General features: G+C 44.1%; 1 protein-coding gene across 15 annotated transcripts in view; it reads right to left on the bottom strand.

The window, feature by feature from the left end:
* Window positions 1-225: 225 nt before the first annotated feature.
* Window positions 226-14,889, bottom strand: part of LOC126999440 (zinc metalloproteinase nas-4-like) — a 15,046-nt gene continuing 382 nt past the window's right edge. Inside the window, exons 2-14 of one of the 15 annotated variants that reach the window (XM_050862062.1) lie at window positions 13,670-13,852; window positions 13,433-13,496; window positions 12,267-12,376; window positions 11,386-11,479; window positions 10,967-11,084; window positions 10,253-10,497; window positions 9,683-9,792; window positions 9,466-9,559; window positions 9,158-9,268; window positions 8,769-8,891; window positions 4,822-5,676; window positions 908-4,593; window positions 762-855 (exon numbers count right to left, since the gene is read on the bottom strand). In XM_050862062.1, the coding sequence (XP_050718019.1) occupies window positions 5,549-5,676; window positions 8,769-8,891; window positions 9,158-9,268; window positions 9,466-9,559; window positions 9,683-9,792; window positions 10,253-10,497; window positions 10,967-11,084; window positions 11,386-11,479; window positions 12,267-12,376; window positions 13,433-13,496; window positions 13,670-13,852 (1,380 nt within the window). In that variant the 3' untranslated portion in view covers window positions 762-855; window positions 908-4,593; window positions 4,822-5,548. Of the gene's footprint in view, window positions 4,594-4,680; window positions 5,677-8,768; window positions 8,892-9,157; window positions 9,269-9,465; window positions 9,560-9,682; window positions 9,793-10,252; window positions 10,498-10,966; window positions 11,085-11,385; window positions 11,480-12,266; window positions 12,377-13,432; window positions 13,497-13,669; window positions 13,853-14,889 lie in introns of all 15 variants that reach the window. The other 14 variants (XM_050862072.1, XM_050862082.1, XM_050862054.1 and 11 more) reach the window with 14 other exon arrangements.

The raw sequence follows: 14,889 nt of genomic DNA, 5'->3' as shown, positions 1-14,889 counted from the left end.
ACAGATGGACAAAGTTATACCTCATTTCCTCAGTATATATTTTATTATTATTTACATTAGGCAAACATATAGATGAAGATGACAGTGAAAAGATAGTTGGATACTTGTAATTTGTCTGTGACACTTAATAAGCATACATAACTTTTTTTTTTTTCCAGCACAACAGTCACAGCCTATCACTGCTGCCTATCTCGGCTAGGGTGTGAACATGACCTCTCAAGACAGAAGCGACCATCCTGTCTTGCTTACTTGTGTGGCTCGGGGAAGCCTGTCCAAAGGCATCCTCTGGGCTCTGAAAGGAATGGCTATTCTAATAATTGAGAATCGATGGGAAGTCAATGAAGTGTTGATGTAATGAATGAAAACTGTAATAATAATAATGTGTGAGTGTGTGTGGCTGGGGGGTTTGTCAACTTCCTGTGGGGGGACATCCTGTGGGGCCTGTGAGAGAGAGAGAGAGAGAGAGAGAGAGAGAGAGAGAGAGAGAGAGAGAGAGAGAGAGAGAGAGAGAGAGAGAGAGAGAGAGAGAGAGAGAGAGAGAGAGAGAGAGAGAGAGAGAGAGAGAGAGAGAGAGAGATTTTATGTAACAGTTGAGCTATGTAAATAAATATGTTTGCTGGGTGACATATGACAGAGAATACACCCCACCAACTGGAGCCAGTCTTCCTCTTTCATCTCCTCCCCTCCTCCTCTTCCTCCCTCCTCCTTGTCCTTTGTCTTCCTCCCTCCTCCTCGTCCTTTGTCTTCCTCCCTCCTCCTCGTCCTTTGTCTTCCTCCCTCCTCCTCGTCCTTCGTCTTCCTCCCTCCTCCTCGTCCTTCATCTTCCTCCCTCCTCCTCGTCCTTTGTCTTCCTCCCTCCTCCTCGTCCTTCGTCTTCCTCCCTCCTCCTCGTCCTTCGTCTTCCTACCTCCTCCTCGTCCTTTGTCTTCCTCCCTTCTTCATCTTTTGTCTTCTTCCCTCTTCATCTTTTGTCTTGTTCCCTCCTCGTCATTATCATCTTCCTTCATCTTCATCCTCTCCTTGTAGTTCATCATCTTTAACTGAAAATATCACCAGATTTTAGAGAAGGTATCATTAATAATATTCTTTCTACCACCATCATGACTACCACCACCACTACTACATATGGCTTTACCCTTAGCACATTTTTTCCACTCCTTTGTACATTTTTAGAAAACATGTCTCTTTCTTGTACATTGCTGGTCTCATCAAATATGCTCCAGTCTGCTTCCTTAAAGAATTTCACAAAACCACTAACATCACTCATCCTCTTGTTGAATCTTCCTCCAATTTTGTCAAGTCCATCTCTCTGTTCTTCTCTTCCTTCTAATATTTTGAATTCAAGTGTCATGTGGTTCCTCATGCCTAAGGGACACATATATTAAGATGGTTTCTTCAGCTATATCTGGTTCTTTGGGTAGTAGTAGATCCACTGCAATATCTCTTCTTTCCCACGTCACTGATACATGAATGGGTAGCGCTCGTGCCCGCCATACCCTCACCCATTTTGGTAAACGTCTTAAACTCTTCACCCGTCTCGCCTCTTAACCCAGTAGCAGCGGGGATCATGTTTCTTAATGGTCCCTCCAAGTGACAAAAATGAGAAAAAATCACACCTCACACAAACCATTTAAAAATATATTTCAAAGCATTTCTGATCAGATTATGTATCCTCTGTTTTTGGGGGTTTATATCATGGCACAAATTTGGGCCGTCGCTGCTACACGGTAAAGCCACAAATTTGGCCCGTTGCTGCTACCGGGTTAACAGTGGGTAGGTGGGGGGGCTTTGTCTACTCCTCACCACCCTACTTAAACCCATTTCTTCTTCTTTCTTCTTTACCTGAAAATAATATCACCAAATTATAGAGAAGGTATCATTAATAATTTTTCTACTTGTATCACTCCCACAACTACCAACATTACCATCACTGCAACTACTTATACTACTTGGTCAGTACTAGATTGGCTGAAATATCTCTTTCTTGCAGTTCATAGTTATTTTTCATGCTTAATTCTTCTGCCATACCCTCACCCGTTTTGGTAAATATTTAAAACTACCAGTCTCACCTCATCCTAGGGAGGTGGGTGGGGGACTTCCTCTACCCCTTCCCTCTCCATTCAGCCATTTCTGTGAGGAATGGTTATAAAGAAAGATGAATAACAACAAGATGTCAGAAAAAAGCATGTCTATCCATCTATATCAGTCTCTATGTATACTGTGAAAGGGGTCACATTAATACATTTGTAAATATTCATTGCAACACTACCTGTTAAACATGCTACTCTGCTTGTCAGTGCCTTAAGGCGGCGTCACAGGGCAAATTTCTCCCAACATATTGCTCGTTTTTGTTGATGATATCATCAACCAACCATGTTGTGCATCACACTTCTGACCCTGAACTGTTGTGTTGACGCTGCGCTCCAGCAGCAAACACCACGCCAGCATCTCTCCAGCCACTCTACCATGACTCGGAAGGATATTGAGGTTATAGAAGATTGTGCTGCTGCATTGCATTGTAAACAGTTTGTTTATCTCACGCCAGGCACAGACTCCACCCAGCACACCAGCACAGTCAATTGAGTGTTATAAATAACTTTACACAGTGGACAAATAAATCACAAGCACATACTTGCACATGTACGTTGGTTTTTGGAGTTGACAATTTGAGTAAATATGTATGATGATTGATTTTCAATTTACATTTACAGCTTATAGCACGAATGTCATTTGACCCCGATTTCTCCCAACCAGTCTGGTAACACAACCGTTGTCCATCTTTCCCAATCCGCCAAATCTTGTTGGTGGTTGTTCATTTTGCGCAACCGCCAACCAAAACGAGCAACATGTTGGGAGAAATTTGCCCTGTGTGATGCCGCCTTTACACTCCTCTATTATGTAGCAGTAGGTGGTAAAGGGGCAGTCACTGCCTTATGGTTAAACTCAGGTCAATAAAACTTCTTACAACATCCTTGCATTTAATATCCTCCAGGGGGTGGTTGCAGCAGAAGTGTCTCCATTTCTCCATGTTGATCCACTTGACACGGTCTACCCCCGACACCCCCTCCCCCAATCCTTCCCTCATACACTCTCTTCACAAATTAATTTTCCTTCGTTCTCATCATGTGCCCAAACCATCTCAGTGCACTACGCTTCACATATTCCACCACTCCTCAATTCACTCCTTTCACTGTCACACCCACACCAAACCTCTCATACATTCTTTCATGACTTTCTCCATCCCATCCTGAGGCACCACATGCACCTCTTATACAACTCATTTCCACTGCCTTGAAACTACTAAAGGAATGAAAACCCGAGCATTGCCTCGAAACTACGAAAAGTACAAAGACCCAAGAACTGCCCTGATACTACAAAAAACCGTGAAGACTTGAGAACTACCTTGAAACTATGAAAAGTACAGACCCGAGAACTACCTTGAAACTATGAAAAGTAGAGACCCCAAGAACTACCTTGAATCTATGAAAACCACAAAGACTCGAGAACTACCCTGACACTACAAAACCCGTGAAGACTCGAGAACTTTCTTGAAACTATGGAAGCTGTGAAGACTCGAGAACTGCCTTGAAACTACGAAAGGCATGAAGACCCGAAAACTGCCTTAAAATCACGTGAGCCAAGGAAATAAAGTGTCATGAAGCAGTTTGCCAGAAAGGTATTCTTACCATGTGATGTGAATTTTGCCGAGGTCTTAAGAGAAGTTATGCTGGGTCAATAGGAAGCATTGCATTGGAGTCAGGTCAGGTCAGGTCAGGTCACTTTTGTCATTAATCCTGCTCAAGTTAATGGCCACTCTAATTTGTCTCTGCATACAGCTAAACGAGAACGTAATCTTGTACGCAGACATATTTTTGCAGCCATTCATAGCCAGAATAAGATCTTACCTCATTACCTTCCTTCACCCCCCTTTTTTATTCTTACTTTGCTATTACTGTCAACTTTCATATCCATGTCTACTCATCAAGGGGACTGTTTGGGTCTATATCAATAATTTCCCTGAATAATAATAATAATAATAATAGTGAAAGCCCAGGCCAACATACTCAATATAGACCGAGTAGTAAATACATACATTCCTACATCAAGAAAATATATAAATAAATGTATTTTATCCCTTTGGCTTTATAGTTTTATCGATGTTTATAATTACCGGATCACTGTATGACTTGTTTTATAGCCCCCTAAAACAGTCTCTTCTTGCAAAGTTCCCCTTTAAGACAATTCAACATCCTCAACTCTGATCCTCCTCTCTTCCTCCTCCCCTGCACCTCCACGTCCATTCATCACCCTTCCTGCTGTGGACCCGACCCTTTCAACTGTGACCTGCCCCTTCCTCCTCCTCCCCTACACTTCCTCAGCCATTCATCACCCTTCTTCCTGCTGTGGACCCGACCCTTTCAACTGTGACCTGCTCCTTCCTCCTCCCTTGCACCTCCTCGGCCATTCATCACCCTTCTTCCTGCTGTGGACCCGACCCTTTCAACTGTGACCTGTCCCTTCCTCCTCCCCTGCACCTCCTCGGCCATTCATCACCCTTCTTCCTGCTGTGGACCCGACCCTTTCAACTGTGACCTGCCTCTTCCTCCTCCTCCCCTGCACCTCCACGTCCATTCATCACCTTTCAACTGTGACCTGCCTCTTCCTCCTCCTCCCCTGCACCTCCTCGGTCATTCATCAACCCTTCTTCCTGCTGTGGACCCGACCCTTTCAGCTGTGACCTGCTCCTTCCTCCTCCCCAGCACCTCCACGTCCATTCATCACCCTTCCTCCTGCTGTGGACCCGACCCTTTCAACTGCGACCTGCCTCTTCCTCCCCTGCACCTCCTCGTCCATTCATGTGCCAGAAAAATCATGCTGGGCACATCACGTATTGGCTTAGATCAATTATGTTGATTAGAATGTTACAGCAAGTTCCTTAGTATAAGATTGGATCACTTCTTTTAACACTAATGAACATAATCTAAAAATTCATAAATCGTGTGCTGGCCATGAATTTCTCTGCCCCAAAAGACTTATAATCATGCGTACTAGTAAACAAGTCCTCAAGATTTTGAAACGCCGATGATAAGAGAAGAAAATATTGAACACTAATATTTAATGATAAGATAAACAAAAGCTCTTGACGTGACCAGATGATAATGATGATAATGGTGGTAATGACACTGACAGTAATAATAGTAATAATAGTAATAATAATAATAATAATAATAATAATAATAATAATAATAATAATAACAATAATAACAAAGATCTTGATAATACCAGTAGTAGTTGTAATGATAGTAATAGTAATAAAGTAATCATGCTACTACTACTACTACTACCACCACCATTACTACATGCAAACACATACAATATTTCTCTATTTTTTTCCTTTATTTCCCTGAGCTCTCTCCATCCATACAAATAATTCCCCATTTTTCCATTTACAACATATGATGGAGAGAGAGAGAGAGAGAACGGTGGTGTATATCTAAAGAGCTTCGTCTTCCCCTAAACACCCCCGCAGCACGCCGCCCTTGGAGCCTCAGCACACGGCACAGGCCTTCTTGCAGAACAGGAGCATGTACTGCGGGTTGGAGCGGCAGTCCCCTTTGGCGGCCCAGGCTGCGCAGTGAACGTTCTTGTCGTCGCAAACCGTGGTATCGTAGTCAGCTGGTCACACGGAGGGAAGATCATCAACAACAACAACTACTACTACAATCAACCGCTAGACTATAACCAACTATGGACCACAACTACAGCACTAATACTAAAAGGGTGACCACTCAAGACTTGTAACGGATGTCAGATTTCAGAGATCCTACATATTTTGAAGATGCGGATGCGGATATTAGTTTCTACCAAATTGCGGATGCGGGTGCGGATATGAAATTTGACATCCTCGCGGATGCGGATGTGTTCAGGTTTTTGGTAATTCACTTTATAGTATATGGTGAATTACCCAAATCCTGAACACATGTAATTTTTGTATATTTTTTTTTTACGTCGCGCCCTATTGCATCGTTAGGGTTTTTCACTGGTGGGGTCCTGTTTGTCGGCCCAGCCCGTTGTGGCGCAGGCGAGTGATTATAGTGGCACCATCTTGTTTTGGCTCATACTGCCCCCCAGAGCTCATCCTTGAGCCTGTCTTTCGAGAGGTAATCTAGAGTCCGAGTTGATAGGTGGTCTTCAGGGTACCATGTGCACGGGTAGTCTTAGGCCACTCGGCGGTGAATGAAAAATCCCAGCAGTGTGGCGGCCAGGATTCGAACCCGCGTCAGCGATTTTTTTTTAATTAGCGAATTTGCAGTAAGCGGAATGCCACAATTATAGGCCACTAACGCAAACATTAAAAACAACGCCAACAATGAAATTTACGGGAACTTCAAGAATATTCATGAAAGTGTGGAGAAACTTCTAGGTTAGGATGGCCAGACGTCCCGGATTTTCTGGGACAGCCTTGGATTTTAATGGGTCGTCCCGGAAATAAAATTGTCCCGCAAATGTCCCGGATTTCATGCACTGTCCCGGAAAATCTTTTTTTTTATTAAAGCGTCCTTGATTTCACTTCAAGTACAACACCCCTGTCCCCTCTTCCGCAGCTGTGGAGAAATTGTTCAGCTTGGGCTCTGACGTCCTCAATCCCAAGAGGTCATCCCTGACTCATGATAACTTTGAGAAGCTGGTGCTTGTCAATGGAAACATGCATCTCTTGAAGGGGAAGTGGCTGTGCCAGAGGGAGGATTTTGTATTTTGCTGTTTCAAAACTTGTTATATATATATATATATATATATATATATATATATATATATATATATATATATATATATATATATATATATATATATATTTATTTACTTATATAATAAATAAATATATAGATTGTAAGATAATTTTATCGAAAATTATGTTTTCAACTACCAATAAAGAGTTAGCGGGCTAAAAAATGGTTGGCGGACTGTTGCGGACTTCATTAGTGGGCTAAAAAAATATTAGCGTTAGCATTAGCGGATTTGCGATAGCTGACCGGCGAAGAAGGAAAATTTGCGGATTAGCGATTATCGGAATACTCAACAAAGATAGCGGGATTGTGAATTGCGGACTAACAAAAAATAATAGCGGGTGCCCACCTCTGTCAGCCACAAACACAATCTCTCTCTCTCTCTCTCTCTCTCTCTCTCTCTCTCTCTCTCTCTCCTTGCCAGGCAGACTGCTTCCATTCATACTTACGCAATGTTACATATAGTTTATACAGTACTATTTCACAATACACACATACATACTTTTACAAATTTACATGAAACATACATTCTACATAATTACTATGTAAAATTATCTCCTTCTTACTACCCTTCCGCAAAACTTTTGACACATTAGTTTGGATAAATTTGAACGAAAATGAATAGCCTACAAGGTGTCATTTTAGAAGATAATTAAGTAAAGATGCATTAATTAATTTTCTTCAATTTCGTAAACTCTGTACTCAGTAGTCTGCACTCGGCACTGAGTCTGTGACTCTGTAATGTTTAAAGTATATCCGCCACATCCTCTTTGTGTTTGATGCGGATGCGGATATTTATTTCATCACGGATGCGGATGCGGATGTTTCATTTTTGAAAATTGCGAATGCAGATGTTTCATTTTTGAAAGTTGCGGATGCGGATGTGAAAAATATGCGGATGTTCCGCGGATGCGGATATCTGATACATGACTAGACCACTCGGAGGGAGGAACAACCACAGCTACAAACAACAGCTGGACTATAACTACATCACTAATGCCACCACACACTACAACTCTGAAACTAGAAGGGTGTCAATAAGAGCTACCCTACTGAGATAAATAATAACTTCACTAATGAACTAGCATGATCACCCCCCAACCACAAACTACAACAGTAAGACTACCAATAAAAATATAACACTACTAGAAGGGCAACAAGAGCTATCGTACTGAGATGAATGATATTCGTAACTTCACTAATGGAAGAACAACTATATACTACAGATAAAAAAAAAAAAAAACTAGCAGGAGCAGCAGTAATATATGAATATGAACTACCACTGAAAGTATCATATATATATAAAAAAAAAATCAACTACCATTACTGACAAACTGCTACTGGATACTTATTCTCACGCGCAACAACCAGACTACTGAAAAAGTACCAAGTAACTGGGGGGCAACGTGAACTACCACTAAATGAAGCATATCACCACAAACCATCAACTACCATTACTCACACACTGCTTCAGGCAATACCAACTCACTTGTTCTCTTAACACAACAACCTGACGAGACTATTGATAAAGACCAAGTAATTGAAAGGAAACGTGAACTACCACTAGAAGCAGCATATTACCATGAAACATTAACTGACTGACAAACTGCTACTTCTGGATATTACTAACCTATTCTTAAATGATTATCATGGACTAGACTACTGAGCTACCATTGGAAAAAGCTGATCACCATAAACCATCAACTATTATTGAAACTGCTACTACTGGCAATATTAACTTACTTTCATGCATCCACCAACTAGATTACTGAAAAAAATGCAACTAACGGCAGCAGTAGTAATAGAAATGAAACTAACTACCACTAGAAGAAACAGCACAATATTAAAAAAGCTATTATCACAAACTACTATTTCAGACTGCTAATAACAATACGATCACCCCGTGCGTGCTACCACTGTCAACATCTAACTCTCCTGCACGCCCCGTCTCATCTCCCTCTCGCCCTCCTTCCTTCCACTTACCAGCTGAGTGACACACGCCGCAGGACTTTCGGCAGAAGCGGCTCATGTACTCCCCGTTAATCGTGCACTCGCCCATTGACGTCCAGTATGCGCAGTGCTCGCTGTTGTCCGCGCAGGGCACACCTGGGGAGGGCACAGGTGAAGGAGTGAGAGAGGGAGGGCGCGAAGAAGGAGGGAGGAAGGAGAGGGTGAGGTAGGATGGGTCTGAAGAGGAGGAGGAGGAGGAGGAGGTGTGTGTGCGTGTGTGTGTGTGATTTGCAAAAGGATCTCTGTTTACATATGCAAGGGGAAACGTAATATCACACTTCAAACCTACTACTACTACTACTACTACTACTACCACTACTACTACTACTATTACTACTACTATTACTACCACTGCGACTCACCACACTTCTTGCAGGACTTTTGGCAGTTGACGTCCATCCAAGTGGGGTTCTTCTGACACTCGCCCATGTTGGCCCAAGTGGCGCAGTGCTCGTTGTTGTCCTGACACTGGTCTGTGGGAGAAGGGGAAAGGAAGGACGGGTCAGTAGTGAGAGAGAGGGTGGGGGGGAGGAAGAGGAAGCGTGGGTAAAGAGTGAGAGAGGGGGGTGACGAGGAAGTGTGGAGGCAAGGAAGAGGGGGGTGGGAAAAGAAACGCGCTATAATAATGTGAAATTCTCTCTCTCTCTCTCTCTCTCTCTGCCACACTCACCTACGGGCATAGTGGGCAGCGGCGCCTCTGTCACACCACTCGTCATAGTCGTATTGGCGCAGTTGTACAGATTCTGGAGCTTCTCGATGTCTTTCTGTTTACGAGAGGCAAAGAGGGTGAGTGAGGCAGCGTCTACTACTACTACTATTACTACTACTACTACTATTACTACTACTACTACTATTACTACTACACTATTACTCAGGGTGCTACTCACGGCGGAAAAGGCCCGGCGCTGTCCTATCTCGGCCCCTTTGACCCTGGGTATAATAGTTGGCTTCGTGCGGTCCTTGGCGAAGGCGTATGGTCCGTAGTGCATCACCGAGCCTGGGAACGGAGAGGGAGTGTGAGGGAGAAAGTGATACTGAGGAAATGAAGGGAGTGTGTGAGGGAGTGTGTGAGGGTGAGGAAGGGAGAGTGGGGGCTGAGAAAATGAGTGTGTGTGTGTGAGAGTATGAACGAGATGTGCGTGTGTGTAAAGAAGGGAGTGCGTAAGGGGGTTTGAGAGAGAGTAGATGTGTTTGTGTGTGTGTGTGTGTGGGGGGGAGGGGGGGGAGGGCTTAGGTTCTGAGTGAGGGAGTAAGGGAGAACGTGTGTGTGGGGGTGGGGGTGGAGTGGATAGAACAAGAACGGCGTCTACTACTCCATTACTTTCCATTCACTCACTAGCTCCTCCATCGCACCATCATAAGCAACTCTTTCTTTATATCTCATTTCTTCCATATGCTCCCTGCCCTACGCCACCACCGTGACTACCTCCTCCTTCCCCCCCTCCACCGCCACTCACCCAGGTCATACTCCACCCCGAGGCTCTGGATGATGTCCCAGGAGTATTTCTTGAAGTTGTAGTCCATGCCAGTCTGGATGTTGGGGGTGTTGATGGTGATGAACTGGTCCCGGTCTGAGCGTGACTGTTCGTGCCAGAAGCCCGCCGCGTGCATACACTCGTGCATCACAATACCTACGTACAGGCACCCGGGACCCAGGGACAGCGCCTGTGCCCCACCTGCCCGACCCACGGCGCTAGAGCAACTGAAGGAGGTGGGAGAGAGAGAGAGGGAGGCATGAATAAAAAACGGGATATGGTGATCGGTAGTTGGCTGGAGCGATGAAAAGAGGAAAGACTGATGGGAGGAAGGGTAAAGAGGGGTGAAGGGAGGGAAAACTAGTGGGAGGGAGAGATGGAAGGAGGTAAAACTAGCTGGAGGGAGGAAGAGGGATTACGGGAGGGATACTAAAGAGAGGGAGAGGTAGGGGATGTATAACTAATGTGAGGAGATTAAACTAGGCGGAGGGAGGTAAAATTGGTCATAGGGAGGGATGGAGGAAGTAAAAAGAGAGGAAAAGAGATAAATACATGAGAATATCAGAGGAAAAAAGAAAGAAAGATTAGCCGAGGAGCGAGTAAAGAACCGAACTATATGTATAAGCACCAATAAAATAAGGAGGACTGAAGATGACACACCCACCCACCCACCCACACACACACACACACACACACCCGTCGCCCTTGATGATGTGGATGTAGTCTCTCTCGACGGTGCGGGGGACGAAGCGGATGCAAGTCTGGACGTGGTAGTTGTTCATGGCCATGGCGATGATGCCCCGCTCCTGCTTGTCTGGGGTGGGGAGGAGGAGGAGGAGGAAGAGGAAGAGGAAGGAAGGAAGAGGGGGGAACAGAGAGGCATCAATCATTATCTTGTAACCATCTATTTCTATTTATCTGTCTCTTTTTATATCTATCTATTTAGTAACTTATCTATCGAATTCACTATTACTAAAAAAATATCATTGTTAGCTTCTCTTTCTGTTGCTCCTTCACCTCCTTCTTTCTATTATTCTCGTCCCTCTTACACCCTCTGCTGCTACAACTACCAATCCTCCTCCTCCTCCTCCTCCTCCTCCTCCTTCTCGACGTACTGTAGGAGGACGAGATGACGTAGGGGATGACACCGTTCGGCCAGCGCTGCGTCATGTCCTTGATAGCGTTCCTGGCCTGGGGGGCGTCGGCGGGCTGCACGGGGAACACCAGAAACACGGGAATCGAAAGACACGCGGAGTTAAGAGGAAAATTTAGGAACTATCAGGAAGCTGTGTGTGGGGGGTGGGTGGGGGGGGAGAGAGAGAGAGAGAGAGAGAGAGAGAGAGAGAGAGAGAGAGAGAGAGAGAGAGAGAGAGAAAATCAAGGAGGGGGCAAGTTGAGAGGCCAGTTTGGAAGATGAATAGGAAACTTACGAGGAAAAGAAGTGAAATTAACAGGGAATACATAAAACTAAAAGAAAACCGAAGGCAGGATTAGCTAGAAGGAAACAAATGCGGAATCTATGAAAAAAAAGGGAGGAGGACAGCATGTGAGATGAATGGGAAAGTTGCAAGGAGAACAAGTGAAGTTTATTAATAGGAAAAATATGAAACGAGGGAAATTTTGTTGGATTGATGAAAAGAGTTGCAGCGTATGTGAAAAGTTACGTACCTATCAGACCATCAATATACCTCGTTCTATCAGTCAACAAACAAATCAACCACCACAATACCTAACCAAACATTCAAAACGAAATAATGCAACCTAAACCAATCACCCCCGTAACAGAACTCCATCCAATTTGCCCAACTTAAGACCTAACCTAACCTAACCTAACCTAACCTAACCTAAACCAATCACCCCCGTAACAGAACTCAATCCAATTTGCCCAACTTAAGACCTAACCTAACCTAACCTAACCTAACCTAACCTAACCAGCCAAGTTACACACCCACACAGTCAGTCACGGTCAACCCCTCCCCCCTTATCCCTCACGTACGTTGATGACACTGAAGTATTCGCTGACGGAGGGCAGAATTATGTCTCCCTGGAAGAGTCCCGCCAGCTCGATGGGGTCACTGGTGCTTGTTGGGTCCCAGTCCTTGTGCTCTGAAGGAGGGAGTGAAGGAGATGAGGAGCAGAAGGAAGGATTGTTATTAGAGGTGATAAAGGAGAAATAAATGATTGGAGGAATGAATGTGTTTGGGGGCAGATGGAAGGATTGATGTTAGAAGAAGTGGTAGAGAGAGAAAATGGAGGATGGAACGGAGGAGTCATAGAAGGTGGGTTAGGTGTTAGCAGAGGTGGCAGAGAGGAAATAAATGAATGAAGGAACGAAGAAGACGAGGCATGGAAAGAAGGATAAGTGTTAGTAGAGGTGGTAGACAGGAAACAAATGAAGAGAGGAATGGAGACGAGACAAAGAAGATAGGTTAGGTGTTAGCAGAGGTGGTAGAGAAAAAAATAAATGAATGAATGAACGAATAAGATAGAGGCATAGAAAGGATAGGTGTTAGCATAGAGAGGGAAAAGTGAAGTAAGAAATGAAGATGGAGGCATAGAAACGATTGGTGTCGGTAGAGGTGCATGGTAGAGAGTGGAAAATGAAGGAATGAATGAATGAAGATGAGGCATGGAAAGAAGGATATGTGTTAGCAGAGGTGGTAGAGAGGAAACGAATGAAAGAATGAATGAAGATGAGGCATGAAAAAAAAAGAATTGGTGTTAGAAGAGGCGGTAGAGAGTAGAAAATAAATGAATGAAGGAATGAATGAAGATGGAGGCATAGAAAGGATAGGTGCTAGCAGAGGTGGTAGAGAGGGAAAAATGAAAGAAGGAATGGAAATAAGGCACGGAAAAAGAATTGGTGTTAACAGAGGTGGTAGAGAGGAAATGCATGAAAGAATGAATGAAGATGAGGCATGGAAAAAGAGGATTGGTGTTAGCAAAGGCGGTAGAGAGTGGAAAATAAATGAATGAAGGAATGAATGAAGATGGAGGCATAGAAAGGATAGGTGCTAGCAGAGGTGGTAGAGAGGGAAAAATGAAGGACGGAATAAAGACGGAGGTATATGAAATAAGAATATCCACTACCTATTGTCTTCATCATATGTTTTCTTTCTTTCTCTCCCTCCCCTTCCTCCTCTTCCCTTTCCTCTCACTCACCCATCACCTTCCCCTTCTTGAAATCGTCCGGGCTCAGTGGAGGTCCAGGAATGTCTGACTGCATCTGGTGAGAAACATCGATATTATTACTATCGTTATTAATATTATCACCAGCATCATTATTATCTTTATTAACCACCCCCCTCTTCCTCCTCCTCCTCCTCTTCCTCCTTCTCCTACTACTATGACCACCACCACCACCACCACCACTATAATCATCATCATCGTCAGCAATACCGTATCGGGGTAGCCGAGGGGGAGCTGGGGCAGGTTGGGGTCCAGCTGCACCTCCGACATGAGCCCTTCAGCCTTGGGGTCGGAGGAACGGGCAGTGCCGGCCAGCACACCATCGCCGCCCACGCCTAGCCACGCCAGCACGCCCACCACCACCACCATGCCCGCGCCTCGCCTCGCCAGCATCTGAGGGGAGTTATAGATTGATACATATAGATGGAAAGAAAAAAAAGAAAGAATAAATGAAAAAAAAGGAAGAAAACTACGCCAGCATCTGTGAGGAGGGAGAAAGATAGATAGAAAGATGGAAAAAAAAGAAGGAATGAATTAGAGAAAGAAAGAGAAAACTAGAGTGAGATACAATTAGATAGATAGATGGATAGAGATAGATAGATAGTGAGAGAAACTGGAATAGGGAAAGATAGAAACAAAAAAAGAAAGGATGAATGAAAAGAAGAGAGAAAACTAGAGTGAGATATAGTTAGATAGAAAGATAGATGGAAAGAGATGAATAGATAATGAGAGAGAAACTGTAATAAGGGAAGACCTGTATAATGACGTAATGTATATACAGCAAATAGCAGAGTTCAGCGGCCACGCCCCGACCGGCCCGCATCACCTGCTTACGAATATTCATTAACCTGTCGACCACACCTTATCACCTATCCACTGAGCTCTCCCCTTCCTCCTCCCCTCCCCCTCTTTCCCCTTTTATCTATCTATCTATCTATCTATCTATCTATCTATCTATCTATCTATATCCATCTATCTTTCTTTCTCTCCCTCGTTCATGCTTTAGAAATGACAGTGCAATAAGAACAAATGCATGTATACGAAGAGTGTCTGCACGGCAAGGAGTTAACAGTCGTAATATCAAACGTCTGGAATTTGTTTTTGTTTTTAAGTCCAGAGAGGAGTTACGTCGGGTTGTCATGAGTGCTTTTTCCCGTTCCTTGCGGGGAAGCCTCGCAAACCTACCGCCCGGGTCATGAAGCCACCCAAGGAAACTCCGACAACTTCTGCGAGAGCCTATTGAAACCGATGTACTGAGGTTTCGTAGGGTCTAATAATACGGACCAAAGTCTGATAACAACAAGCACCTCCCCCTCGCCCTCAAATATTACATGCATAGGAGTAATGGACATGGAAGCGCAGGGGAGATAGACAAGAGGAAGACAAATATACTGTTGAGGAGGTTGTGTTGTGGTAAGAGAGACCTACGA

This window comes from Eriocheir sinensis, chromosome 2 (assembly GCF_024679095.1).
Source record: "Eriocheir sinensis breed Jianghai 21 chromosome 2, ASM2467909v1, whole genome shotgun sequence".
NCBI classification, from domain to species: Eukaryota; Metazoa; Arthropoda; class Malacostraca; order Decapoda; family Varunidae; genus Eriocheir; species Eriocheir sinensis.
The sequence above is the reverse complement of the archived record's forward strand: the minus strand, read 5'-3'. Positions and strand labels throughout refer to the sequence as shown.